Below are 26,348 nucleotides of genomic sequence, written 5' to 3' on the forward strand. Positions count from 1 at the left end.
GCCACGTGCTGCCCATACTTGTGACACTAATAAAGATTATTATTATTAATGGCAGGGGTGAATCTTTCACTGTTAGTTTTGGTCAAGTGAATTGTTTCTGGATCACCTCCTCTATTAAAGGATCTGACATGTGCGAGGTCCAGGGTCATTGTGTGTGATGTTTGCTGACACTGGGCGAAATTCTCCCGAAACGGCGCAATGTCCGCCAACTGGCGCCCAAAACGGCGCCAATCAGATGGGCATCGCGCCGCCCCAAAGGTGCGGAATGTTCTGCATCTTTGGGGGCCGAGCCCCAACATTGAGGGGCTAGGCCGACGCCGGAGGAATTTCCGCCCCGCCAGCTGGCGGAAACAGCCTTTGTTGCCCCACCAGCTGGCACGGAAATGACATCCCCGGGCGGCGCATGCGCGGGAGCGTCAGCGGCCGCTGACAGTTTCCCACGCATGCGTGGTGGAGGGAGTCTCTTCCACCTCTGCCATGGTGGAGACCGTGGCGGAGGCGGAAGGGAAAGAGTGCCCCCACGGTACAGGCCCGCCCGCGGATCGGTGGGCCCCGATCGCTGGCCAGGCCACCGGGGGGGCACCCCCCGGGGCCAGATCGCCCCGTGCCCCAGGACCCCGGAGCCCGCCCACGCCGCCTTGTCCCGCCGTTCAAAAGGTGGTTTAATCCACGCCGGCGGGACAGGCAATTTATCGGTGGGACTTCGGTCCATCCGGGCCGGAGAATCGAGCGGGGGGGCCCGCCAACCGGCGCGGCCCGATTCCCGCCCCCGCCGAATATCCAGTACCGGAGACTTCGGCAACCAGCGGGGGCGGGATTCACGGCAGCCCCCGGCGATTCTCCAACTCGGCGGGGGGTCGGAGAATGACGTCCACTGTTTCTGATAAGTTTTCTGGGGACAGGAAGTGAAAGCTTACCCTAGGTAGCTTCCTAGGCACTGGGTGCCCTCGAATGCTTAAAGTACTTTTTCTGGCTGGGTCGTTTCTTGCACATGGGGCACTCTCCTGTACCGTGCCCCACGTAGCCATTGCACATATGTAAACACAGAGGAATCAATTGGAATTTTTCTGCATTTGAGATGACTAACACAGTAATTATTTTCATAGTTTCTTCCTCCCTTCAGAACCCACTATATCTACCCCCAGGTGTCCTTGACATTATACGGCTATAGCACTTCCATTGCTGCCCACTATGTCTTACCTGAAAAGATAACTAAAAACATCGTAGTAGAAAATAACTTGTCAACTCTGCAAATAAAAAGATTTGGAGAAAAAGCAGGAAAACTAAACAATGTGAGAAAAAAAACGAAGAGGGAATGAATTTATCGAAAACCATACCAGAAGAGGGAAAGGGATCATGGAAAAGCAGGGCCTCCAGAGGGAATGAGAAATGGAAAACCAAGGCCTAGAGAGGGAATGGGATTATGGAAAACCAGGACCGAGAGAGAGAGCGCGAGAGAGAGAGCGCGAGTGCGAGAGCTATATCATGGAAAACTAAGGGCTTGAGAGGGAATGGGATGATGGAAAACCAGGGCACTGAGAGGGAATGGGATGATGGGAAAGCAGGGCCTAGTGAGGGAATGGGATCATGGAAAAGCAGGGTCTCGTGAGGGAATGGGATCATGCAAAACCAGGGCCTCAGGAGGGAATGGGACAATGGAAAACCAGGGCCTCAAGAGGGACTGGGATTGTATAAAATCAGCAATGAAGAGGAAATGGCACCAAGTAAAACTAGTATGAGAGGGAGGGAGTCTCAAATGTGACCTAAATTCAGGACATGGTGAAAGGACCTGTACTCTGCTAATTGTAGTAAAATTCCCAATAACAAAAGTTTCCCTCAGTCTTCACTGATCTCCAGCATGAACAACTGAAAGCTTTCTAAGAATGTCAGGGGTATGGAAAGTAGTGGCCTTGATACTAATTAGAGGACTAGACAAATAGTCCAGAGACCATAGTTGGGATTTTCACGTCCTTCCTGCCAGGGCAACCTTCGGGTCCCGTCAAAGCTGACCCCCTGTGACAGGTTCCCTGGTGGCGGGGTGGGCAAGCCAAGTAAAGTGCCGTACATTTTAACGGAACTGGAAGATCCCACTGGCAGTCAATGCCAAGCTACCTCTGCCACCGGAAAATATGCTGCAGGGGAGCTGGACAATCTGGCCCCGGGAGTTTGGATTCAGTTGATCAAATCTGGGACTAAACTGCGGACACCAGGAAAAGTGAGCGTGAAACTGTTGGATTATCTCATTCATCGTGTTCACTAATGTCCTTAAGGGAAGGAAACCTACCATCCTTACCCAACGTGGCCTATTTGCAACACCAGTCTCACACTTGTGGTTGGCTCTTCCGAAACAACCGCACAATCCCCTGCATTGTAACAAACCCGGTCCAGCAGGGTTGCCAATAAATGCTAGCCTGCACAGGGACTAGAACAAATACTGTTTACATCATGAATCCCCTGGTCAGACACATATTTTTTAGGTCCTGGGTATACATCTAAATAGATAAGTCTTTCCTTACCTGGAACTTATGGAGTCCATTGATCTGAACAAACTCCATATTATTATCCAATAAAGCTTTCCCGATTATATCCAGCACATCCTGCCACTGTAAAGGTGACAGCACAAAATGCAAATTAGGTGAGAATAATTCACTGAAATCTTGAGAACAATAACCCTCAATGCAAGTCATACTGCCCAAAATTATTGTCTTATATGTAGCACTGCACAGGGACAGACACAACAGGATAGCTCTGTACATTTACAGATGGCTAGTGGGTGGGGGCTATACACTTTATATTTAACCAAAAAGACCTGCAGTTATATAGCACCGTACATCCTCAACATATTTGAAAGCACTTTGCAGCTGTTAGTTCTTTATTTCTTGGACGAAAGGAAAATTGGGCGGGTTTTCTAGAGGGTGGATATCCCACTGCTGTAGAGTTACCACTCAGGCAGTGAAGCTTTTTTATAATAGATGATAAAAACAGAAAATGCTGGACAAACTCAACAGATCTGGCAGCATCTGTTGAGAGAGAAAGAGGGCGTGATTTATCAGCCACGCTCTGCCGGAATCCAGACATGGCCGGTAGATCCCAGGAGAGGCCTCCCCTGGGATTCCTGATGGCCGTCGCAGGATCGAACCAGAACTTGCGAGACGTCACAATCTGAATCCCGCCCACAATTGTCGGATCCCAGTCTCGCACAGTTAAGTGAGGTTACAAACCCATTTAGAAACGACAACAAACTCGGCAAATACAGAGGAAGGAAAATACGGGCGAAAGACGGGACGAACGGCCTCAGCGCAGGTGAGCGCACAACAACAACGGTAGCGAAAACCGTCCGGGAGAAGCAAGTAACAACACCAACATCAGATCCATTCTTGTATTGTCCTCTCTGTATTGGACATAACTACTGTAATTGTTTTTCCAGCACCCAAATGTATATGTACATCACCAGTTTCTCCCCCCCCCCCCACAAACAGGTGCCTACTTATTTGTTAAACGTAATATTGTTAGCTGTAGAGTTGCTGTTTTTGAGCTAGTGTACAATATCCTACCAGTTTTGTTTTTCTTCTTTACATATATATTTTAATCTGTGTACATAACTGTAAATATACTATATTCAAAAACCCAATAAAAAACATTTATTTTTAAAAAATCAGTCTGCTTGCTTGTGGTGGGTATTTGAACATGTTTGGACCAATGCATTTCCCAGTATTTGCTAATTGTGTCCTCAGATTTGAGCTTGCATAATGACTATTGCATTAGGGCAAGGTGTGATAATGATGATGATGATGGAGTAAATGGATCTTGCTTTAGCAGGGCGTGGAGGGAAATTCCACCTGTGATGAGTAGAGACTGCTTTGTTTGGTTTGCCAAAGAGAGTGCCATGTCTCTGGAAGCCAGACTGAAGTACTAAACATCTGGGGGAAAAATCCAGCATGTGGCAATGTGAGTATAACCGCACAAGAGTGTTATAGTTAATAACTGCTAAAACAAAATGAAAAGGAAAATCAACAAATTGGCATACGTGCGAAACAATCAAATACAGGTTTTGGCAAGACTTCTACAAACATTTGTTTTAGGGATTATTTTACTACTGAAATAATGAACTGATTGCTTTAGAAAATGGAATTTCATATAAAACCCATTGTATTGGTCGTTTCTATAGTTACCATGTTGAGATAAAGTGGTTTTGTATTACATGTAAAAATCAGTAATTACATTGCTCGCTCTCAGACATGTTCGGAAATAGTAATACCGTGTAACCTCAAATTGAACAAGCAGCATATCATTACTTTACTATTACAAATAAAATTCTTGTTTTCCAAAAAAAAACCTCACTTAGCCGTGCTGACAGCAGATCGAACAACCACCCAGCATCTATCGGCCTTGCCGAGGAGAGCCCAGCCAAGGAATGGCACTCGAATGTCACCCAGAACGGACTCTATATTTTTTTTTAAGCTAAATGACGTCCAGAGTTAACATTCTGAGTCCTTATGACCCTTCTTCAGAGCTTGTGGTCATTGCTAGTGGTCCCAGCATTTATTGTCCATCAACAAATGCCCCTGTGAAGGAGACAGTGAGGCTCCTTCTTGAATACAACTGACTGGTTTGCTGGACCATTTTCAGAGCACAATTAAGAGTTAATCACATTACTGTGAGTCCGCAGTCACACAAAGGCCTCACCAGGTCAGGGTGCCGATTTCCCGCTCGAAGTGACATTTGTAGCTCGGTTTTCACAATAATCCAGTAATTTCATGGTCACCAATTCTGGGGCAAGCTTTCTATTCCAGATTTATCTAATCAATTGAATTTAAATTTCCCAGCTGCCATGGTAGGAATTAAAATCGTGTCTCTGGATCATTCGTCCAAGCCTCTGGATTATTAGCGTGACGACAAAATCATCCATGCACCTGTACCTGTCAATTCAAAGCTGAAGAGACTTCCGGGTGCGGCTATGCAGAGCTAGGTCGCATATTCGGTAGCTCCCGCTTGGAACGGACTTTTGGGCTCTTTTACAGGGCCCCCACAGCATTTGTTTGACATTTCCCGGTGTGGGAAGAAGACTGCAGCATTCCCCTGACAGTGTCCCCCAGGAATGTTATGTCTTTTGGCTACCAGACCCGGCAGAAACAGTAAAAGATTTGGCTTGAGCTGCAGGAATAGACAAAGGCCTCTTCCAGCATGCAGGCGGGGGAAGGGCAAGCTTAAAGCTGCAATCTGACTTGACTCTATCAAAGGTGAATTCTAGCAGCAGAGGGAACAACGGTTAAAAGATCTACCAGGGCCATTGAAGAAGCAGGGACGAGGCTTCCGGTGGCGGCCATGGAGGAGTAGGTCGCGCATTCGGCAGCTCCCGTCTGGAACCGACTCTCAGACCTTTTTCAGGAGTTTCCATAGACTTTTGGGGCAGACTGGTGAAGCAAACACTGCCAAAAGGATTCCCTTTCGACTTCCGGTTGCGGCTATGCGGAGCTAAGCTGCATGATTCGGCAGCTCCCGCTACCACGGACTTTCGGGCTCGTTAGAGGAGCCCCAACGGGGCTTTTTTTTTTGACGCAGCCCATGGGGAAGGGAAGAGAGAGGTCCCCCTCCAACTTCTATGAAACGGACCAGAAGTGTAACGGCCAAAGGAGCGGCACTGGAGCAACGGGAGAAGCGAGGGAAAGAAAACAAAATGGCGGCGGCCAGGGACAAATGGGAGCTGCAGGAGTTCATCAAGCGTTGCTTCGAGGAGCAGCGCAAGGAGATGCGCAAGGAGATGTTGGCGCCTATGCTTTCGGCAATTGAAGGACTCGGGATCACCCAGAAGGCCCACGAAGCTAAGATCCAGGAGGTACAGAAAAGAGTCAGTCAGAACGAGGACGAGCTCGTGGGCCTGGCGGTGAGAGTGGAGCAGAACGAGGCGCTACACAAGAGGTGGGCGGGAAGACTCGAAGACCTGGAGAACAGGTCGAGGAGAAAGAATCTGCGAATCCTGGGTCTCCCTGAGGGAGTGGAGGGGGCTGATGCCGGGGCATACGCGAGCACAATGCTCGAGGCGATGATGGGCGCGAAGGCCCCTTCGAGGCCGCTGGAGTTGGACGGGGCACATCGGGGGCTGGCAAAGAAGCCCCAGGCAAATGAGCCGCCAAGGGCGATGGTGGTGAGGTTCCACCGGTTCACGGACAGAGAGTGGGTCCTGAGATGGGCCAAGAAGAAGCGGAGCAGTAAGTGGGACAATGCAGAGATCCGAATATACCCGGACTGGAGCACGGAGGTTGCAAAGCGGAGAGCGGGTTTCAACCGGGCCAAAGCGGCGTTGTACCGGAAAGAAGTGAAATTCTGAATGCTGCAGCCAGCGCGGCTGTGGGTCACCGACAAGGGCCAACACTATTACTTCGAAACGCCTGAAGAGGCGTGGACCTTCGTACAAGCCGAAAAGGTGGACTCTAACTGAGGGTTTGTTAGGGTGGGGGGTATGTTTTGGGGTTTGATGTGTGATGGTTGTTGTATATCGGGGGTCAATCACGCGCAAGAAATGTTACATGGGTCCTCCGCCAGAGGGGGCGGAGCGGGCTTTGGAAAGGCAGGAAGGGGAACGAAGGAATGCATATGGATTGGGAGACTCCCACGTGGGGAGCTCAATGGGACGGCGGGGGAAGCCGGGGTCAGCAGGCGTCAGCTGACTTACGGGAGTGACATGGGGGGAGCCAAAAAGCTAGACAGGGTGGGGGGGGGGGAGAAGGGTTGCTGCTGCACTGGCCGAAAGGGAATGGGACACAGAAGAGGTGGTCGGGACGGGGGTCCCCCCTCTGTCGGACTGGAGGGTGAGGGAGGCATGGACACGGGCCTGGCCCAGAAAAGGAGATGGCTAGTCGGCGGGGGGGGGGGGGGGTAAGAGAGCCCGTCCAATCCGTCTGATAACGTGGAATGTGAGGGGCCTGAATGGGCCAGTGAAGAGGGCTCGAGTGTTCGCGCACTTAAAGGGACTGAAGGCAGACGTGGCCATGCTCCAAGAGACACACCTGAAGGTGGCGGACCAGGTCAGGTTAAGAAAGGGATGGGTAGGACAGGTATTCCACTGGATGCGAAGAGTAGAGGGGTGGCAATATTGGTGGGAAAGCGGGTGTCATTTTGTCATTTGAGGCCAAGACTATTGTAGCGGACAATGGAGGGCGATATGTAATGGTGAGCGGTAGGCTGCAAGGGACGTGGGTGGTGTTGGTAAACGTATACGCCCCGAACTGGGATGATGCAGGATTCATGAAGCGCATGTTGGGGCGCATTCCGGACCTGGAGATAGGAGGCCTGATAATGGGAGGGGACTTCAATACAGTGTTGGATCCAGCACTGTACCGCTCCAAATCAAGGACTGGAAAGAGGCCGGCAGCGGCCAAGGTACTTAGGGGGTTTATGGATCAGATGGGGGGAGTGGACCCATGGCGGTTTGCAAGGCCACAGGCCAGGGAATTTTCTTTCTTCTCCCATGTACACAAAGCCTACTCCCGGATAGATTTCTTTGTTCTGGGCAGGGCGCTCATCCCGAGGGTGGAGGGGGCGGAGTATTCGGCTATAGCCGTTTCGGACCATGCCCCGCACTGGGTGGAACTGGAGCTGGGAGAGGAGAGGGACCAACGCCCGTTGTGGCGGCTGGATGTGGGACTGCTGGCGGACGAGGTGGTGTGTGGGAAGGTGAGGGGGTGTATCGAAAGGTACTTGGAGGCCAACGACAATGGGGAGGTGCGAGTGGGGGTGGTATGGGAGGCGTTGAAGGCGGTGATCAGGGGAGAGCTAATTTCCATTAGGGCTCATAGGGAGAAGACAGAGGGTATGGAAAGGGAGAGGTTAGTGGGGGAGATTTTGAGAGTGGACAGGAGATACGCAGAGGCCCCGGAGGAAAAATTACTTGGGGAAAGACGACGGTTCCAGACGGAAAAAAAAATAAAATAAAAATAATTTTTTTTTTTTTTTTAAATTCAAAGCTGAAGATTAAATCCACTGTCAAGAAGGACAGGAGTGCAAGAAGTCCTGAATTGCTATTTGGTCAAGTACCAACTGTGAAATTGAGCTATTAAAACCTACCGTAGAGAAAACCAGGGCCTTGGCTCCAGGCTCCTTTCGCTGGATTTTCTTCAGGGTTTTGAGCACAGCCTCCACTTTGGTAGAATGGCTACCCTGAAACAGAAGGCACAGAAGAGGGAATGACTAAAACCAACCACATGATGCTAAACTTTTGGTCTTGTGAGATTAATGACAGCAGCCAGCTCTAAAACTTCAGCACCTCTCTCCTTCCCTCCACAGCCTTGATATTGGCTGACGCTTGTCCAACATCCAGCCTCAGATGAACCACAACTTAATTTCAGTTGATCAAGACAAAAGCCATTGTCTTTGGTTCCCACCAAGGGTTCTATAACATTTCATATCCTAACCTGGTTCCTGATTTAAATTGAACTAGATTGTTTGGAACCTTGACTTCCTATTCAACTCCAAATCCCGCTCGTCAAACCTCCAACTCCATAACATTATCTGCTTCTGCCCCCATCTCATGCATGCCGTTGTCACCTCCAGAATCAAAACCCTCCTGGCCAGCCTCCATATTTGACACTCTGCAAACTTTAGCTTATGCAAAATTAGACTGCCCACTCCAACTCTTGCAGGCCTGCATTGGCTTCTGATCCACCAATGCCTCAAATGAAAAATTCTCACCCTTGTGTTTAAACCCGGTCATGGCTATGCTACTTTCTATCGCTGTAACCTCTCACTTCCAGCAGGCCCCCCCATCCAGAATTTTCCATTCCTCCAACTCTGCCCTCCTTGTCTTCATCCCCCCACTGGCAGCCTTCTACCAGATATTCTGGAAGTCATTTCTGCCTTTACACCAGGCTCTTCTCCTTTTACATCCTCCTTAAAATCCATCACTGACCAAGCTCCTTTGACTTCTTGTCCACTTTCATATGATTAGATTTGGATTTATTGTCATGTGTACTGAGGTACAGGGAAAAGTATTGTTCTGCGAACAGTCCAGGCAGATCATTCCATACATGGAAGACATGGGACACAAGATAAATACACAATGTAAGTACAGAGACATTGGATGTAGAGAAGATGCGTAGAGAGATCAGATCAGTCCATAAGAGAGTCATTCAGGAGTCTGGCAACAGCGGGGAAAATGCTGTTTTTAAACCTGTTTCTGCGTGTTCAGACTTTTGTATTTTCTGCCTGATGGAAGAGGTTGGACGAGAGAATAACCCGGGTGGAAGGGGTCTTTGATTATGCTGCCCTCTTTTCCAAGGCAGCAGGTGGTGTAGACAGAGTCAATGGATGGGAGGCGGGTTCGCATGGACTGGGCTGTGTTCAAGACTCTCTGTAATTTATGATCTTGGGCCGAGCAGTTGCCATCCTAAGTTGTAGGGCTGATTAGGGCTGTGTAAAGCCAGTGGGATGATTTCTTTATTAGAAGACCTTTACTGATGCAAATGGTTGCTGTTACTTTGAAGCTTCTGCATCTACACCACTAGGTACTGGAAGTGAACTGGGTCTCCAAGTAAACTGGTTGAACAAGCAAACAGCTGAACTCATAAGTTATAATGTAATTAAGGTATTTGTGCTTTGCTAAATAAAACAGAGTGAAACATTTTGTGAGATATACAGAGGGAGAGTAATACGTGTAGAATTAAACTCAGGGAAATTTCAGATTTGTGGTGCCCAATTCATTTTTTCCTATTAAGGGGCAATTTAGCGTGGCCAATCCACCTACCCTGCACATCTTTGGGTTGTGGGGGTGAGACCCAGGTAGACAAGGGGAGAATGTGCAAACACCACATGGACAGTGACCCAGAGCCGGGATCGAACCTGGGACCTCAGCGCCGTGAGTCAGCAGTGCTAACCACTGTGTCACCGTGCTGCCCCAGATCAACTCTTTCTTATGGGTCGTCCTCCTTTTTTGGTGCACTGATTCCTAATGCAGGCCCCAATATTAATACATATGTAGCACATCCCCATTTCTGGGATCATTGCAGTAGAATACTTCTTTCGATTTGCGAAAGGAAAACAATGCAAGGTTACCCTCCTTCAGCATGATCCCAGTTGCTCCTACTTTGTGCATCATTTCGCTGTTCCCATGTTATATCCCCCTTGTTTCAGTCTCTGCTTTAGGTACACAAATTAACAATGATGCAAATAGCTTTTAAAAGGCCCCCTCCATTATGCAGAGAAGATTTTGTTCATTAAGACAGCTTACTTTAACAGGAAATTCATCTTCTTTGTTTGCAGCCTCAGTTGTGAATACGTAAGAGATTTCTTTGTGTGCTGTTGTCTGTCTGCAAATCGCACACTTGATAGTGCTCCGTCGAGCACCAATACTGTACTGTTCTATTATAATGGCTGTGCAGTCATTGCAGAAGCAGTGTCCACAAGTCAGTACTGCCCACTGTGAATAAAGAAGAGAACAGGGAACAGAGAAAGAAAACAAGTTGGCAAACAAGCAGCGCCTACAAAAAGCTGGTGGAATAAAGACTTCAGTTTCCTTCAGTGTTTTACACAACTTGATATAGGGGTCAGCTGTGCCTCAGTGGATACCACGCTCGCTTCTGGGCAAAAGGTTATGCTCCCTTGTCCATGGAGGGGAGTTGTAAAATGCATGGCGCCTAACTGCCTGCCCGACCTGTCTTATATTTTACAACGGTGGGCTACTGCCACTTTATTACCTGCAGCAGTGGGTGGCCTACACCAGGTGGGTAGTCTGGCAGCTTTTACTGTGCAGGCTGGTGTCAGGCAAGAGAGGGTGGAACGTCCTTCGAGGGTGCCCTGTGCCCATCAGTTCATACCCCCTTTAACTCCATCATTATTCTCCGTTAGCACCTCTACTTCAGGATTGGCTGCAGTTCTAACAATGGCCACTGCTCAAACCTTGCACTGCTGGGACTACAGAACATAGAACAGAACAGGCCCTTCGGCCCTCGATGTTGTGCCGAGCATTATCCGAAACCAAGATCAAGCTATCCCACTCCCTGTCATTCTGGTGTGCTCCATGTGCCTATCCAATAACCGCTTGAAAGTTCCTAAAGTGTCCGACTCCACTATCACAGCAGGCAATCCATTCCACACCCTAACCACTCTCTGAGTAAAGAACCTACCTCGGACATCCCTCCTATATTAGAACGCAGTCGCAGAATCGGCTGCAGTCAAGGAAGATGAGCATGCATCAGTACAGCAATCAAGCATACCCTTCGCCAGTGTTGGGGTAATCATCCTGGTGGGACCTTAACAGACGGTGGAACTGGTGACCCAGTGCAAGCAGCATAGCATGGAGAAGACAGGATGACAGGGAGTGGGATAGCTTGATCTTGGTTTCGGACAAAGCTCGGCACAACATCGAGGGCCGAAGGACCTGTTCTGCGCTTTGTTCTAAATCTCCCACCCTGAATCTTAGTTATGCCCACTTGTAACAGCTACATCCACCCGAGGAAATAGTCTCTGAACGTCCACTCTATCTATCCCCCTCATCATCTTATAAATCTCTATTAAGTCGCCTCTCATCCACGGAGTTGCCGACTAATTGGATTTGCCTGCAACTCTCTAAAAGGGAACTTCCTTCCTTGCCAGATTGGGACGGAAGTCTCGGCCTCCATTAAATGACCATGGGGCAGCCGGAATTGGCAGAGATGTGCTTTGCAAAAAGTCCACCATCTGAAAAATTCTTACCCTGAACGGCAGGATTTCAAGTCGCACTGCAGGGGTTGAACACAAAATCTGGGCCAACACAGAGAATGCTACTCTCAGAGATGCCATCTTGAGTCGAGGCTCCGTTGGCTATCCCAGATGAGTGCAAAAGATCCCAAGGTATCAGTTAAAAAGAAACATGGGGATTCTCCTCATCGCTTGGTCAACATTCATGCTTCAACATGGCCACTTAAAACTGAACTGATTACGTTGCTATTTGTCAGAGCTTGCTGGAATTTGCTGCTCATTTTGGTGACATTAATACAGTGTCTAAACTTTAAAAGGTTTGTTAACTGTGAAGTACTGAGATGTCCAAAGGACACAAAAAGTTCAATAGTAATGCAAGTTCTTTCTTTCTGTAATTAGAACTTCTGAACTTAAAAGTAACAATCAGAATGATGCGTTATGTGGGACTGGTGCTGATGAGGGAACTGGAAGGGTGTGTTTATGAGGAACCTTTGATGCTCAGTTCAGGCACTGCAGCTGGAGTGAGTCAGGCCCATAGTAGTTGACCAAATACCTTAAGTGCTGATTACTGGAGACTTGGCAACGGGAATTACCCTCTGTTACAGCGTGACAGCAACAGCTTGGCACAGACAGTCTACAAAACCAGTGTGGGGAGTCAGGGAGATGAAAACAGCTTTGAAATCATTTGAAGGAGAAACAAAATGTTTGCACTTTAAGGGAATGACAATAAATTGCATAATATAGCACCTTTTGCACAACAAAACTGTCCTCTAATCTGACCTCTTTTACATCTACATTATTCATCGCCCCATCGTTGGTAGCCTTGCCTTCAGCTGCCTCAGACCCAAGCTCCGAAATTCACTCCATTATCCTCCCCCCACCCAGAATTCACTCCATTATTATCCCCCCACCCAGAATTCGCTCCATTATCCTCCCCCCACCCCCCAAACACCCCTTTGTCTTCTTACGTGGTTTGATATCAAATTATGTTTGATAACACTCCTGTGAAGCACCCTGGGTTGTTAGATAAATGCAAGCTGTTTTAAAATATTAAATCTGTTTCCACATTACATTCTGATAATTCTGCACTTGCCAAAATAAACTACAGAAAGCATATTTTGCATGCACAGAGATCAGAGTTGACACACAGCTTAACAAACTCTCATGCACAATTATGAACTCGTGTACTGAAATAAAAAGCTGCATCTGCGAGCAAAACACTTCTAAAAAGCTCAAATTGAAATCAGTGAGGGAAGAAATTGACATGACCCAGAGCTGATTATGAAGAAAACACATTTTGAAAATAAACCCACCGTCTGATGAGGAGTTTCAGAGATTTGATTAAAATTACATTTTAGATTTAATTTTTAAAAAATTATCTGGCCAGATCTTGTTCTCAATCTTGATTAAAATGCAGGGAAGAAGTTTTATCTGAAACCCATGTGTGAATGTGTTGAATGAATTGTCACACACTGCAGCCTCCCATTCCGACAGCTAACTTCTTACCTGCTGTCCTAATTGTCGTGCACAGATGGGACAGGGATCTGGATTGACGCTGCCTGTAGATGGATCCTGAGACTAAAATAAAATGTAGGATAGTTATCAAATTAGACTTTTAAAATATTTCCTCCTTTGTAAATGCAAATAGCAGTTGTTGCTATTGTTGTAATTCAGGTTAGTAATAACCCATCAGGTCACTTCACTTTGGGTTAGAACTTATGAAATATAGAAACTCGGAGCAGCAGTAGGCCATTCAGCCCTTCAAGCTGCGCCGCCAGTCAATATGAGCATGCCTGATCCTCGATCTCAATACCATATTCCCGCTTTCTGTCCATACCCCTTGATGCCATTAAAATCTAAAAAATAATCTATCTCTTTCTTGAATACATTCAGTGACTTGGCCTCCACAACCTTCTGTTGTAGAGAATTCCACAGGTTCGCTACCCTTTGTGTGAAGAAATCTTTCCTCGTCTCAGATCTAATTGGTCTACCCCGTGTCCTGAGACTACGTCCCCTGGTTCCAGATTCCCCAGCCAGGGAAAGCATCCTCCTTGCATCTAGTCCGTCCAGCCATGTTAGAATTTTACACATTACAATCAGATCTCCTCTCATCCTTCTAAAGTCTAGTGAATCTTTTTTTCTATAAATTTAGAGTACCCAATACTTTTTTTCCCCCAATTAAGGGGCAATTTAGGGTGGTCAATTCACCTATCCTACACATCGCAGACACGGGGAAAATGTGCAAACCCGACATGGACAGTGACCCGGGGCCGGGATTAAACCTGGGCTCTCGGCACCGTGAAACTCTAGTGAATATAGGCCTAGTCTAATCAATCTCTCCTCGTAGGACAGTCCCACCAACTCTGATATCAGCCTAGTAAGCTCTTCTGCACTCGCTCTATGGCAAGTGGCAAGTATATCCTTTCTTAGGTACGGAGACCAAAACTGTAAGCAATACGCCAGGTGCGTTCTCACTAAGGCCCTGTATCACTGTAGTAAGGCATCCCTACTTCTGAACGCAAATCTTTTTTTAAAATTTTTTAAATATTAAAACAAACTTTTAATTAGAACACAGAATTCAGCACAAAGTAACAAAGAAATAGCACAGTTACAATGGTTTAACTTGCTTCTGGCTTCCAATTAAGCAATACCATATATTTCAAATGCCACTTGTGTATGAAGTTGACAATCAGGCTTCAGTTACTTTTCTTGGTACAGTCCTTGGCGAGATAAACATTTTTAGGCCCACACTGCAAACCACCTTCTCCGCTTAGAGCCCTGGAAGCAACTCCTTTGTCCAAACAGACCTGACCCCACCCATTAGCTGCACCAGCCACACTCAAAGCACACAGCATTCATTTGTCTCTTGTTAGAACATGTGTCTTGATTTGTTTAGCCAGGCTCAAACGTTACATTAGCTCTCTATCTGCAAACACGTAAAATGTTGTTTTAATATCTATTAGCAAAACACCCCTGAAAAAAAATCACTGATTACATCCCTTTTAATCACAGCTCCAGTGGACATACTGTCTGTAAGCATTTTAAACTAGGTTTTAATAATATTACAGCGAAAACAAACTATAAAGAATGAAAATTTCTTATATTATTCACACTTGCATTATATCACAGTTTAACTGCTTTGCCAGTTCCTCTGACAAATGTTTAGCAGAGACTTCTGAAAATGTCGGTGCCTTTCAAATGGACACCAGCAAGGTGGTGTGCAACCAGAAGAGGTTCATGCAGCTTGCCTGGGAGCTCTTATGAAACTTTCAGTGTGGCAGTCCAATATGCCAGAGCTTTGTTGCTAAAATTAGACTCAAGGGCTAGCTCATAAGAGACATGGAATAGCTTGATTCATGATACCTGCAAGGAATTCCACCAATAAAATGCAAGTTCACTGCAATAAAAGCAACGTGATCAAAAAGAGGTGTCATGGAACCAGATATAGACATGTTAAAGTTGTGCTTTGGATACCCAGCTATGTCATGAGGTTCCCTTGAATACTCATCAGCATGGGGATCTTCAAAATATTTGCATACTGCATTCAATATAACATTGCTTTGCGGCAAGTATTACAGGTTGAGGAGGCTGAAGGCACTGATCAGACATCTTCAGACGAGGACACTGGAGGTGGAAGAACAACCCCCTCCCACTACCCCTCCCTATGTAATAAGCAATTTTTCAACCATGCATAGATCCTTTGTACATCACCCAATGGATCCCGTGTATTGACCTTCATCATAAAATAATTGTACGGACAAGTTCGTAGTCAGGATACAATGATGAGCAAAATGTGGAAGAGGTATTACTCAATAAATTTCATGTGACGTCATTTACAAAAAAGTAAATTTAAGAACATAATGTTTTGTCAAATGCCTATTTGCACACTCTTGGTGAATTACCATTGCTTTAATTTAGGCTTCCTACTTCCTCTAGATGGTGCATCTGGTGTGGCTTCAGCAGAAATAAGAGGCAGGCAGCTTTAACCTATGACCTCTGGGTTGCAGCACCAAACGTTCCTCCGAAAATCTGCTTGACTTTCACTTATTCTTTTTTGTCACAAGTGGGCCTCCACCAACACCGCAACGACGCCACTGCGGAAAGCCCCCAGTCGCCACATCCCGGCTCCTAGGTGAGGGACGATGGTGAATGGTGACAGAAGTTCCCTTTCAAAGACCTACTATTTATCACCTGTCCTGTGGGTCGCATGGTAGCGGTTAGCACTGTTACCTCACAAATCCAGGGTCCCAGGTTAGATTCCTGGCTTGGGTCACTGTTTGTGCGGAGTCTGCACGTTCTCCCCTTGGCTGCGTGGGTTTCCTCCGGGTGCTCCAACATCAGTTTCCTCCCACAAGTCCCGAAAGATGTGCTATTAGATAATTTGGGCATTCTGAATTCTCCCTCTCTGTACCCGAACAGACACCGGAGTGTGGCGACCAGGGGCTCCCCACAGCAACCTCACCGCAGCGTCAATGTAAGCCCACCCGTGACGACAAAGATTATTATTTAAAAATAATCACATTTTGGGCAGAGGTAATGGAGGTTCCATTATCTGCATGTGTGTGGTGGAACGCTCGAACGCAAATCTTTTTGCAATGGAGGTTAACAAACCTTCCTAATTGCTTGCTGTACCTGCCTCTCCACTTTCACTGACTGGTGTACAAGGACACCCAGATCCCTTTATACATTCCCAATATATCAACATTTAAGTAATACTCTTTCTTTCTGTTTTTCGCACCAAAGTGTATAATTTCACTTTAGCCGTGTCGTACTGCATCTGCCATGTGTTTGCCCACTCACTCAACTTGTCTAAATCACCTTGAAGCTTCCTTGCATCCTCCTCACAACTCTCAATTCTGCCCAATTTTGTGTCATCAGCAAACTTGGAAATGTTACATTTGGTTCCCTCATCCAGGACATTTCTATATATCATGAACAGAAGGGGCTCAAGCACAGATCCCTGTGGTACCCCAGTAGATACTGCCTCCCACTCTGAAAATGATTCATTTATTCCCTTCTCGGTTTCCTGTCTGTCAACCAATTCTCAATCCATGCTGATACATTACCCCCATCCAATGTGCTTTAGTTTTGTCCACTAACCTCTTGAGCGACCTTATCAAAGGCCTTCCGAAAGGCCAAATACACCACATCCACTAGTTCTCCCTTATCTATTCTACTAGTTACTTCCTCAAAAAACTCCAGTAGATTTGCTAAGCATGATTTGCCTTTCATGAACCCAAACTGGCTTTGTCCAATCCCAGTAGTACTTTCCAAATGTTCTGTTATCACATCTTTTATAACAAACTCCAGCATCTTTCCCATTACTGCTGTCAGGCTAATCGGTCTGTAATTCTCCCTTTTCTCTCCCTCCCTTTTTAAATAGTGGGGTTATATTCGCCACCCTCCAATCTGTAGGAACTGCTCCAACATTTTGGAAGATATGACTAACAATACATCCAATATTTTCAGGGTAACTTCCTTTAATACTCTGGAATGCATTTGCTAGGCCCTGGTGATTTTTTAAGCCTTTAAGCCCATTAATTTCCCCAGTATGATTTTCTTACTAATACCAATTTCCTTCAATTCTGCTCTCTCACTTATCTATCAGATTACTTCACTCCTTTGGTTATTCCATTTTGTGTTAGTACTAATCCAATGTATTAGGTACCTAATCTTGGATTAGCACTAATCCCTCAGATTATCTATTACATCACAGGTTAACACTAATCCAATCAGATTATTTCATTCATCCTGGATTATTAATAATCCATCAGATAATTCCATGCCCTGAATTCCACTCTGGTAAAGACATAATGGATGAATCGCCTCCTTCTTTGCTGTAAACTCCCAATTTTTTTGCAATCAAAACTTTAACTACACAAAACTGTGTGGAAAAAGAAAGAAGAGTTATAAAGTGTCTGATTCAGTCGCCTTTTATGTGCTACATGGAAATGAGACCTGCAATCCATCCCAAGAAGGACTCCTAGGGGTTACCTTGTCCATTTATCACTTTCTCTCTAATTACTATTCTGTCTCTCCAGGAGTGCCAATCTCCCACGTTTTCTGAAAATTTAAGCATGGATCAAGCACCCCAGTTAGGCCCAATTCCCCTCCCCTTCCCCATAGCCCTGAAAATATTCCCTTTTTAAATGTGCGTCCTTTTCTGTTTCTGTGAACCTGACCCTGTCTGACAGATCTTCTTGACAGTTCTGATGGTTGATTTTGATAGGTCTGTTGACAGTTCAAATGAGGCAGACAGTAATGTGTCTATGCACATTTATGCCTACTTTTAGTCATTCCAAAGGGAACCATACCTCTTGCAAAGGTGTCCCAGGAGCAGGACCAAAGGGGTACACCATGCTTCTCTAAAGGGGTAGCCTGGCTATCTAAATGAATCCAAAAAGTTCAGGTCTGCTCTTACCTGGTCTAATCTGCATTTTTCAGGTTTCACACTCTGGGCCTGCAAAATTCAGAATTGTGTGGAGGCAGCTGATGATTTAAATAGCCAACTGTCCCTGCAAACCAAACATCGGTCCGACTCCATTCCCGCCCCCATGAAAATAGCAAGTGCCATGTTCGGGGATGGGGTTTCCAATTTCCAGGCTCATCCTCCATTTTAACCACGACAGACAGTCCATCGTGGTGAAAATCCAGGCCTGTGTATTCAATTTCCCTTCAAAGTTACGACTGCATTTGCTTCCAACATTCTTTTATGCAGTGCAATCCAGAGCATAACAGAGTAAAACATCTCTTCTTATTGGCTTTTGTGCCAATAATCTTGAACAGCCAAAGATGTTTACACTGGATGATGCTGGAGGAGTCAGAGATATTGTCTGTACAGTATGATTCTTTCAGTATGACTATGTCAGGCTGTTGCCAAATTGGACACAACTCCCCAGATGTTAGTGAGGAGGACTTTGCAGGGTCACCTGGGCCGGGTGCGCCTTTGCTGTAGCTGAGCCTAGCACTGGTCCTGTTTTACTCTTATTTGATCATTCTGTAGTGATTTGATACAATTGACTGGCTTGCCATGCACTTCAGAAGGAGATTAAGAGTCAACTACATTGCTGTGATCTGAAGACACATGTAGACCAGATCGGGTAAAGATTCCGGGTGGCATGGTGGTGCAGTGGTTTACACTGCTGCCTCACAGCGCCGAGGACCTGGGTTCAATCCTGGCCCTGGGTCACTGTCCGTGTGGAGTTTGCACATTCTTCCCGAGTCTGCGTGTCTAACGATGTGAAGGGTAGGTGAATTAGCTACGCTAAATTGCCCCTTAATTGGAAAAATAATAATTGGGTAATCTAAATTTATAAAACAAGATGGCAGATTTCCTCTCCTAAAGGACATGAGTGAGCCAGATGGCTTTTTACAATAATCCAATAGTTTCATGGTCACCATTACTGATATTAGTTTTTTTATTGCAGCTTTAATGAATTGAATTGGGATTTGAACTCACATTTTTGGCTCATTAGGCCAGGCCTCTGGATTATCGGCCTGGTAAAATTGCCACGATGCTACTATCCCCTCTGGGTCAATGAAGCAAAAAGGAACACAGCATACAAATCAAAGAATGGACAGTTCAGATGTAGAGATGCTAGCCCAAAGATTGTGCTCTTCCTCTGGGTGGAACTCGGCTCCCATCCCACTGATCAAATCCCATTCCAGGGGCGGGTGAAGAAGCAAGGCGTTAGAGGGTGGCTGTAGAAGAGAGGGAGGCAAGAGTGGGGAGAAGCTTTATTCTATGCACCTGCAGCCATCTGGGGTGGGAGATGGCCCTAGGAACCCTGACAAATACACCTGAAGGAGCCCAGCGGGACCAACATTGACAAGAGGGCAGATGCCATCCTGGGTCACAATGAACAAAACGATTCCCAATAGCTATGATGTTAGCTGGATCACTGATCCCAGATAGATCAACTGCTGCTAAAACTCCTTTTTTCCCCCTCTTTCCATTCCAGTAATGGCCTGAAACCATACAGCAGCTAACAGAAAGATTGATGCAGCAAGATCTTCAGCTATTGCAACCAGTTGGGAATCACAAGAGGCAGCAAGTATCCAGCACCCAAATTTGTGACAACTGCATAGGATGGGCCCCTTTGTACCACTGCTCCGGGCATTTGCTCCCTGTATGAATAATTCCAGCCCACAGGAAAATGGTCACGATGGAGCCAAAGCAATGTTGGCTATTCTGGAATGTTGTTTGTTTAGATGTACTTTAGATCACGTTCCACACATTCAAATAATTCTCACCTTCTCCAGATTTGTGAGGTAGAGGACTTGACCGAGCTTCTTCTGTAATTGCGATGTAGCCACAGCTTTGTCATTTAGGAGTTTCATTCGATTTTGTTCTACCTGTAAAATGAAATAGTGATCTTGATCTGGCTTTGAGAGTCGGAAATTTCACCTTGTGTTACCTAGGCGACAAAAATAAAATACACATTTGCTGCATAGGTACTACACCACACAAGGCGGCAGGGTGGGGCAGTGGTTAGCACTGCTGCCTACAGCACTGAGAACCTGGGTTCGATTCCGTCCCAGTTTGCACATTCTCCCAGTGTCTGCGTGGGTCTCACCCCCTCACAAAGATGTGCAGGTTAGGTGGATTGGCCACGCTAAAATTGCCCCATAATTGGAGAAATAATTGGGTACACCACATCCATTTATTGCTGCTGCACAATGGCTTCTTTTTGGAGAGAGGAGCATCACACAATGGCCGCGAACAAGGGTTCCCAAACTGGGTCCACAGACCTGTGGGGGTCCGTGAAGAGTCTCCAGGGGGTCCGCAGAACTGAGAGCTGCCACATGACCGGCAAACGCAGTTCAAAAGGAGCAACTGACCAATTTCAAATATAATTACAGCCTATCAGCATCCAGCGATCAAAGACATTTCTCTGATTAGCGGATTTGACTTATTCCATTGGGGTGTGTGTGTGTGAGAGAGAGAGAGAACAAGAGAACGAGAGAGAGATTGAAGGTGAGTGCGTGCAAGAGGGAACAGGAGTATGAGTGTGTGAGAGAGAGAGAGAGTGACGGGGTGAGTGTGTGTGTGAGAGAGAGCGAGGGTGAGTGCGTGTATGTGAAAACAGGGAGTGAGTGTGTGTGCACACGAGCGAAAGATAATGGGGGTGAGCGCGTATGTGAGAGAGAGAAAATAGGGGCGGCCCTGTGGCACAGTGGTTAGCACTGCTGCTTCACAGCTCCAGGGACCTGGGTTCATTCTGGCCTTGGGTGACTGTATGTGGGGAGTCTGCAGTTTCTCCCAGTGTCTGCGTGGGTTTCCTCCGGGTGCTCTGGTTTTCTCCCACAGTCCAAAGATGTGCAGGATAGGTGGATTGGCAGTGATAAATTGCCCCTTAAGTGTCCAAAAGATTAGGTGGGGTTACTGGGTTACGGGGATAGGATGGAGGCATGCGATTCAGTAGGGTGCTCTTTGCAAGGGCCGGTGCAGACCCGATGGGTCGAATGGCCTCCTTCTGCACTGTAAATTCTATGAGTGACTGTGTGAGAGAGACGCGAGTGTTTGTGAATGTGAGACAGATACGAGAGTGTGAGAGTGAGGGTGTGTGTTGTGTGTGTGTATATGTGTGCGAGAGAGAGAGTGGTGGTTGTGTTCAATATGAGAATCAGCTTTCCAATATCATTCCTCCCATTAAAAAGGCCTATGTATATTTTAAATAAGGGAACTTTTTAATTACCAGATTACCCATTCCTAAAGTGGGTCCTACTTCCAGGGATTAATGTTAAGGGGCCATAGGAGGGTGGCTTTGCCAGGGGTAAATGTGAGGAGGCCATGACGCTGGCGAATGTGTTTGTGACTGTGTGCTCTTCCTAATAGGTGTATAGATATAGCTAGAAAATACTTTTATTTGATTTCTGTGTTCGCTCCTATTGCGTGGCAAAATATGGCATTGACATTGTGCGAATGTTTAGGGTTCCCGGTGATCTTGTGAGGTCACTAGGAGTTCCGCAGCTCAAAAAGTTTGGGAAAACCCTGTCCTAGGACATCTTGCTCCAGGTTGTGTTGGGTGCAATAAATAAATCCCTCCATGGCTTCACCTCGCCCTATTTCTGGAACCTCCTCCAGCCCTACAACCTACCAAGAGCTCTCCAAATTTGGCCTCAGATGCACCTGGCTTCCTTCTCACCATCAGCGTCTTCAACAAGGCCCTAACTGTAGGATTCCACCCTTTGTAAGCCAAAGAAGGAAGAACTAAAGAGAAAGCACTGAGGCACGGAGGAAGTATCAGTGTTATACATAAAGCATATATTATAAAGTCAGGAATTTCTGGTTCCCTTCAAATCATGGGCAGGACTAATTCCTCCATGCTGGCAGAAAGAGAGCAACATTTTAGAAAAGAAAAGGTTCCATTTTGTTCTTGTGGTCTGTGCAGGACAGAAATTTGTTGGTATTTAAACAAATCTCACAACCAGTAGAAATTGCTTCACCCACTTCTGTCAATCAAAGACTCACTGATTGCTTGTGAAGCACTCAGAGCCAATAAATACTGCATACATACTACAGAGAATTTACAGCATAGAAACCAGCCCTTCAAATCAACTGGTCTATTCCAGTGTTCAGGCTCCTTTCACTCCTCCTCAGCTAGCCAATATATTCTTCCATACCTTCACCTTCATATGCCTATTTGACTTATTATAAACTTGTGAAAACTCACATATTCTTCTTCCCTTTTCATGTTGTTACGACTCCCTGGGTTACTGTCAATTCCAGCTCCAATTGACTCAAAGAGACGCAACACAGGTAAAATTAGATTTTATATTAACACCCGTGGTTTTGGTTGAGTTAAATTGACTACAGTCACCGGGGCGAAATTCTCCCCAAACGGCGCGATGTCCGCCGACTGGCGCCCAAAACGGCGCCAATCAGACGGGCATCGCGCCGCCCCAAAGGTGCGGAATGCTCCGCATCTTTGGGGGCCGAGCCCCAACATTGAGGGGCTAGGCCGGCGCCGGAGGGATTTCCGCCCCGCCAGCTGGCGGAAACGGCCTTTGTTGCCCCGCCAGCTGGCGCGGAAATAACGTCGGGGCGGCGCATGAGCGGGAGCGTCAGCGGCCGCTGAAGTTTCCCGCGCATGCGCAGTGGGGAGAGTCTCTTCCGCCTCCGCCATGGTGGAGACCGTTGCGGAGGGGAAATAGTGCCCCCATGGCACAGGCCCGCCCGAGGATCGGTGGGCCCCGATCGCGGGCCAGGCCACCATGGGGGCACCCCCCGGGGTCAGATCGCCCCGCGCCCCCCCCCAGGACCCCGGAGCCCGCCCACGCCGCCTTGTCCCGTCGGTAAATAGGTACTCTAATTTACGCCGGCGGGACAGGCAATTTCTTGGCGGGACTTCGGCCCAGAGAATCGAGCGAGGGGGCCCGCCAACCGGCGCGGCCCGATTCCCGCCCCCGCCGAATATCCGGTACCGGAGACTTCGGCAACCGGCGGGGGCGGGATTCACGGCGGCCAACGGCCATTCTCCGACCCGCTGGGGGGTCGGAGAATGACGCCCTAGGTTTGTAAATTTAAACAACAGTAACCTTTTATTATTAACTGTAAACGGACAGAAGTTGAACTGACCGTCGACTACCTGATTTCACCCCCCCCCCCCCCCCACCCCGAATCTAAATCGTCCCACTGTCTATACACACACACAGAAAAACAACACAGAAGGAAAGGGTGGGAGGAGGAAGGGAAGAGAAGTAAGAATAAAATAAAAGGATAAGGATCTTGGATTCAGATGGATGTCTTCCATAATTTCTTTCTCAAGGTTAGGCCTTCAGTTGTGTATTTTCTTTTCCTTATGCTTGTAATGATCTTCACTGCAGACTCACTGAGACAGGAGGCAAATGGCAGTAGAGAGGGGGAGCAAACACAGCTCCTCTTTCTTCAAGGTTTCAATGTTTCTGGCAAGTTATCTCAGAAAGCATCAGGCAGGAACAAATCACTGACTGTTATCAGGCAGAACACTGCCCCTGACCAACACACCGGTTGCCAGTTAGCCATTCAATCAGATTTCAGCCAAAATTGTTTCCTAAGATTCACTCAGCACCGATGAGTCTGGATTCTCCTCTTCAAAATACAAAACCTAGGAGCACACTGTCCTGGCAAGCAATCTTCTGTTTAAAGGCACATTCCGATTATGGGTCCACAGACCAAAAATAATAAAATAAAAGAAACGGCAACAAAGGAAAGAAACAGGAAGGATTCTTACAACGTTCAGTCTCTAGCATGGTCTAAATCCAAGAATCCAAACACGGCTCCCCAGTTTTGTACCTCATGTGACTCAATGATGTGAAGAAGAGGAAGACTTGGCTTGGGCTCGTCTGGAAGGCGCACTTGAAAGCGCTCAGTTGCCATGGCTAATTCATCAATAGAAGAAACACGATTGCGCAGTGCCATCCAATATTCGTGAAGCAACTACAGACACAATGGAGAACAGGTGCTTAAAAAATATTTAAAGACAGATTTGTCTGTTTCCAGCTTAAGTACATCAATTCCTGAGATTATCTCTCTCTAAATGTTCACGCAAACATGTAAACATACATTATTTAACACTCAAACACACACTACCTAACACACAATTTAACACTCGAGCACATACCACATACACACTCATTCCTGCATGCCCAACATGCATCAACAAGGTCTCTTACGACACTGTGCAAGTCAATTTTCTTTTTTTACCTAAAGAACAAAACATTTAGTCTTCTCTTATCCTCCCCCATATTATTTTTTAAAATTCTAAATAGTTACATCTACACCCATATTATGGATTCTGCTTCTACTGTAATTTCTGGTCGAGCATTTCATATCCTAACACCATTAGTCATTTGAAAAAGTCACTTCACCTTTTCTTTTGGTGACAACCATACCCTCTAGTTACTGATTCACCAACCCGCAGAAATAGATTTTCTCTATTTATGTTATCAAAACCACTCCTAATTTTACACACTTTTATCTTAACTTTATGTTAAGATAACTAAATTTGTTATGAATGTGAGGTTTTATAAGATGAATGTATTTTTGGGACTGTCTATTTAATTCAAGGAGGAATGTAGAGGGTCATGCGATCACTTCAAATTCTGCCTGACAACAAGTCTGGGTGACCTGGTTATGATGGGGTTCCAGATTGAGAGACTGGGATCAAGGTGCAAAATGTTCACGCCTGAAAACAAAGGCAAAAGCAGCTGGGCTAACTGTGGACTTTCAGTCTCCAAGCTTTTTGACAGAAAAAAGAGAGGTCTCATAGGGAGCCAAACAGCTACAGCTGCCAGGCAGAAAGCGAGAGGGAGGATGGTGTCTGGTTGATGCATCTTGTGGAAATCTAAAGACTGGAAGACTTTTCCTGGCAAAACCAGGAGCAGAAATCTCTGAATAGGATCTTACAGCTGGTAGCTGGTTTGAAAATTCTCCGAAAACTGAGGAAAGCACAGTTCGGGGAGGTCAATCGATGTTATGATTTGGTGAAATGGGGAGACATTAACCGAATGGAAGGTGGGAATGGCTGTGGATTATTTCCTATAAAGACTTCAATCACATGAAGAGCATGCTGTAATATATGCAGTGTGGGGTTTTCAGTCGCATTAAGTCATTAGTAAGGGTATCGTTTCTTTAGTTTAGAGTATTACTTGCTTGCTAGGTAATGTTTAGTTAACGTTAGTTTGTTACAGTAAAAGTGTTAAAACTTGAAATCTTCAGACAGAGCAGAGACGGACCAACTGATAAAGGAGATGTTGCAGGTCGACAGGAGGTATGCGGAGACCCCAGAGGCAGAGCTTTTAAGGGAACGACAGAGGCTACAGGCGGGGTTTGGGTTGTTAACTACAGGGAGGACGGTAGAGCAGCTGAGGAAGGCAAGGGGGGCGATCTAGGAGCATGGAGAAGGCCAGCAGAATGCTTGCGCAGCAGCTTAGAAAGAGGGAGGCAGCCAGGGAGATAGGGAAAGTAAAGAACGGTTGGAGACTCAGCAGGGGTGAATCAGGCATTCAAGGAATTTTACAGTAGGCTGTATGGGTTGGAACCCCCAGAGGGGATGAGGCACGTTTTAGGGGGGCTGAAGTTTCCGAAGGTGGACGGGCGGTTGGTAGAAGGGCTGGGGGCCCCGATCATGTTGGAAGAGATGGCAGTGGGTCTGAAGGCCATGCAGTCGGGCAAAGCCCCAGGCCGGATGGATACCCAGTGGAGTTTTATAAAAGGTTCTCTGGGATATTGGGGCCGCTGTTGATGAGGACATTCAATGAGGCAAGGGAGCGTGGGGTACTTCCACCGACGATGTCACAGGCCACGATCTCATTGATCCTGAAGTGGGACAAGGACCCGGAACTATGTGGGTCCTACAGGCCGATATCCCTATTGAATGTGGACGCCAAACTTCTGGTCAAAATCTTGTCCTCTAGGATTGAAGACTGTGTTCCGGACGTGATTGGGGAGGACCACACGGGGTTCGTTAAGGGTAGGCAGTTGGTGGCCAATCTAAGAAGGTTGTTAAATGTAATCATGATGCCCCCGGAAGGTAGTGATGTGGAGGTAGTGGTCCCAATTTGATCGGGTGGAATGGGAATATCTGTGGGAGGTAGTGGGACGCTTCGGATTTGGCCGGGGCTTTATTGACTGGGTCAGGTTGTTGTATCAGGCTCCTGTCCTGAGCGTACGGACTAATAGGACAACATCGGAC

General features: G+C 46.7%; 1 protein-coding gene across 2 annotated transcripts in view; it reads right to left on the reverse strand.

The window, feature by feature from the left end:
- The window catches only part of shprh (SNF2 histone linker PHD RING helicase), a 169,310-nt gene that overhangs the window by 16,116 nt on the left and 126,846 nt on the right, over positions 1-26,348 (reverse strand). For both annotated transcript variants that reach the window (XM_072498445.1, XM_072498444.1), the window contains exons 22-27: positions 23,948-24,091; positions 19,924-20,025; positions 13,177-13,248; positions 10,223-10,411; positions 8,065-8,157; positions 2,517-2,603 (exon numbers count right to left, since the gene is read on the reverse strand). In XM_072498445.1, the coding sequence (XP_072354546.1) occupies positions 2,517-2,603; positions 8,065-8,157; positions 10,223-10,411; positions 13,177-13,248; positions 19,924-20,025; positions 23,948-24,091 (687 nt within the window). The remainder of the gene's footprint in view (positions 1-2,516; positions 2,604-8,064; positions 8,158-10,222; positions 10,412-13,176; positions 13,249-19,923; positions 20,026-23,947; positions 24,092-26,348) is intronic.

This window comes from Scyliorhinus torazame, chromosome 4, assembly GCF_047496885.1.
Source record: "Scyliorhinus torazame isolate Kashiwa2021f chromosome 4, sScyTor2.1, whole genome shotgun sequence".
NCBI lineage: Eukaryota > Metazoa > Chordata > Chondrichthyes > Carcharhiniformes > Scyliorhinidae > Scyliorhinus > Scyliorhinus torazame.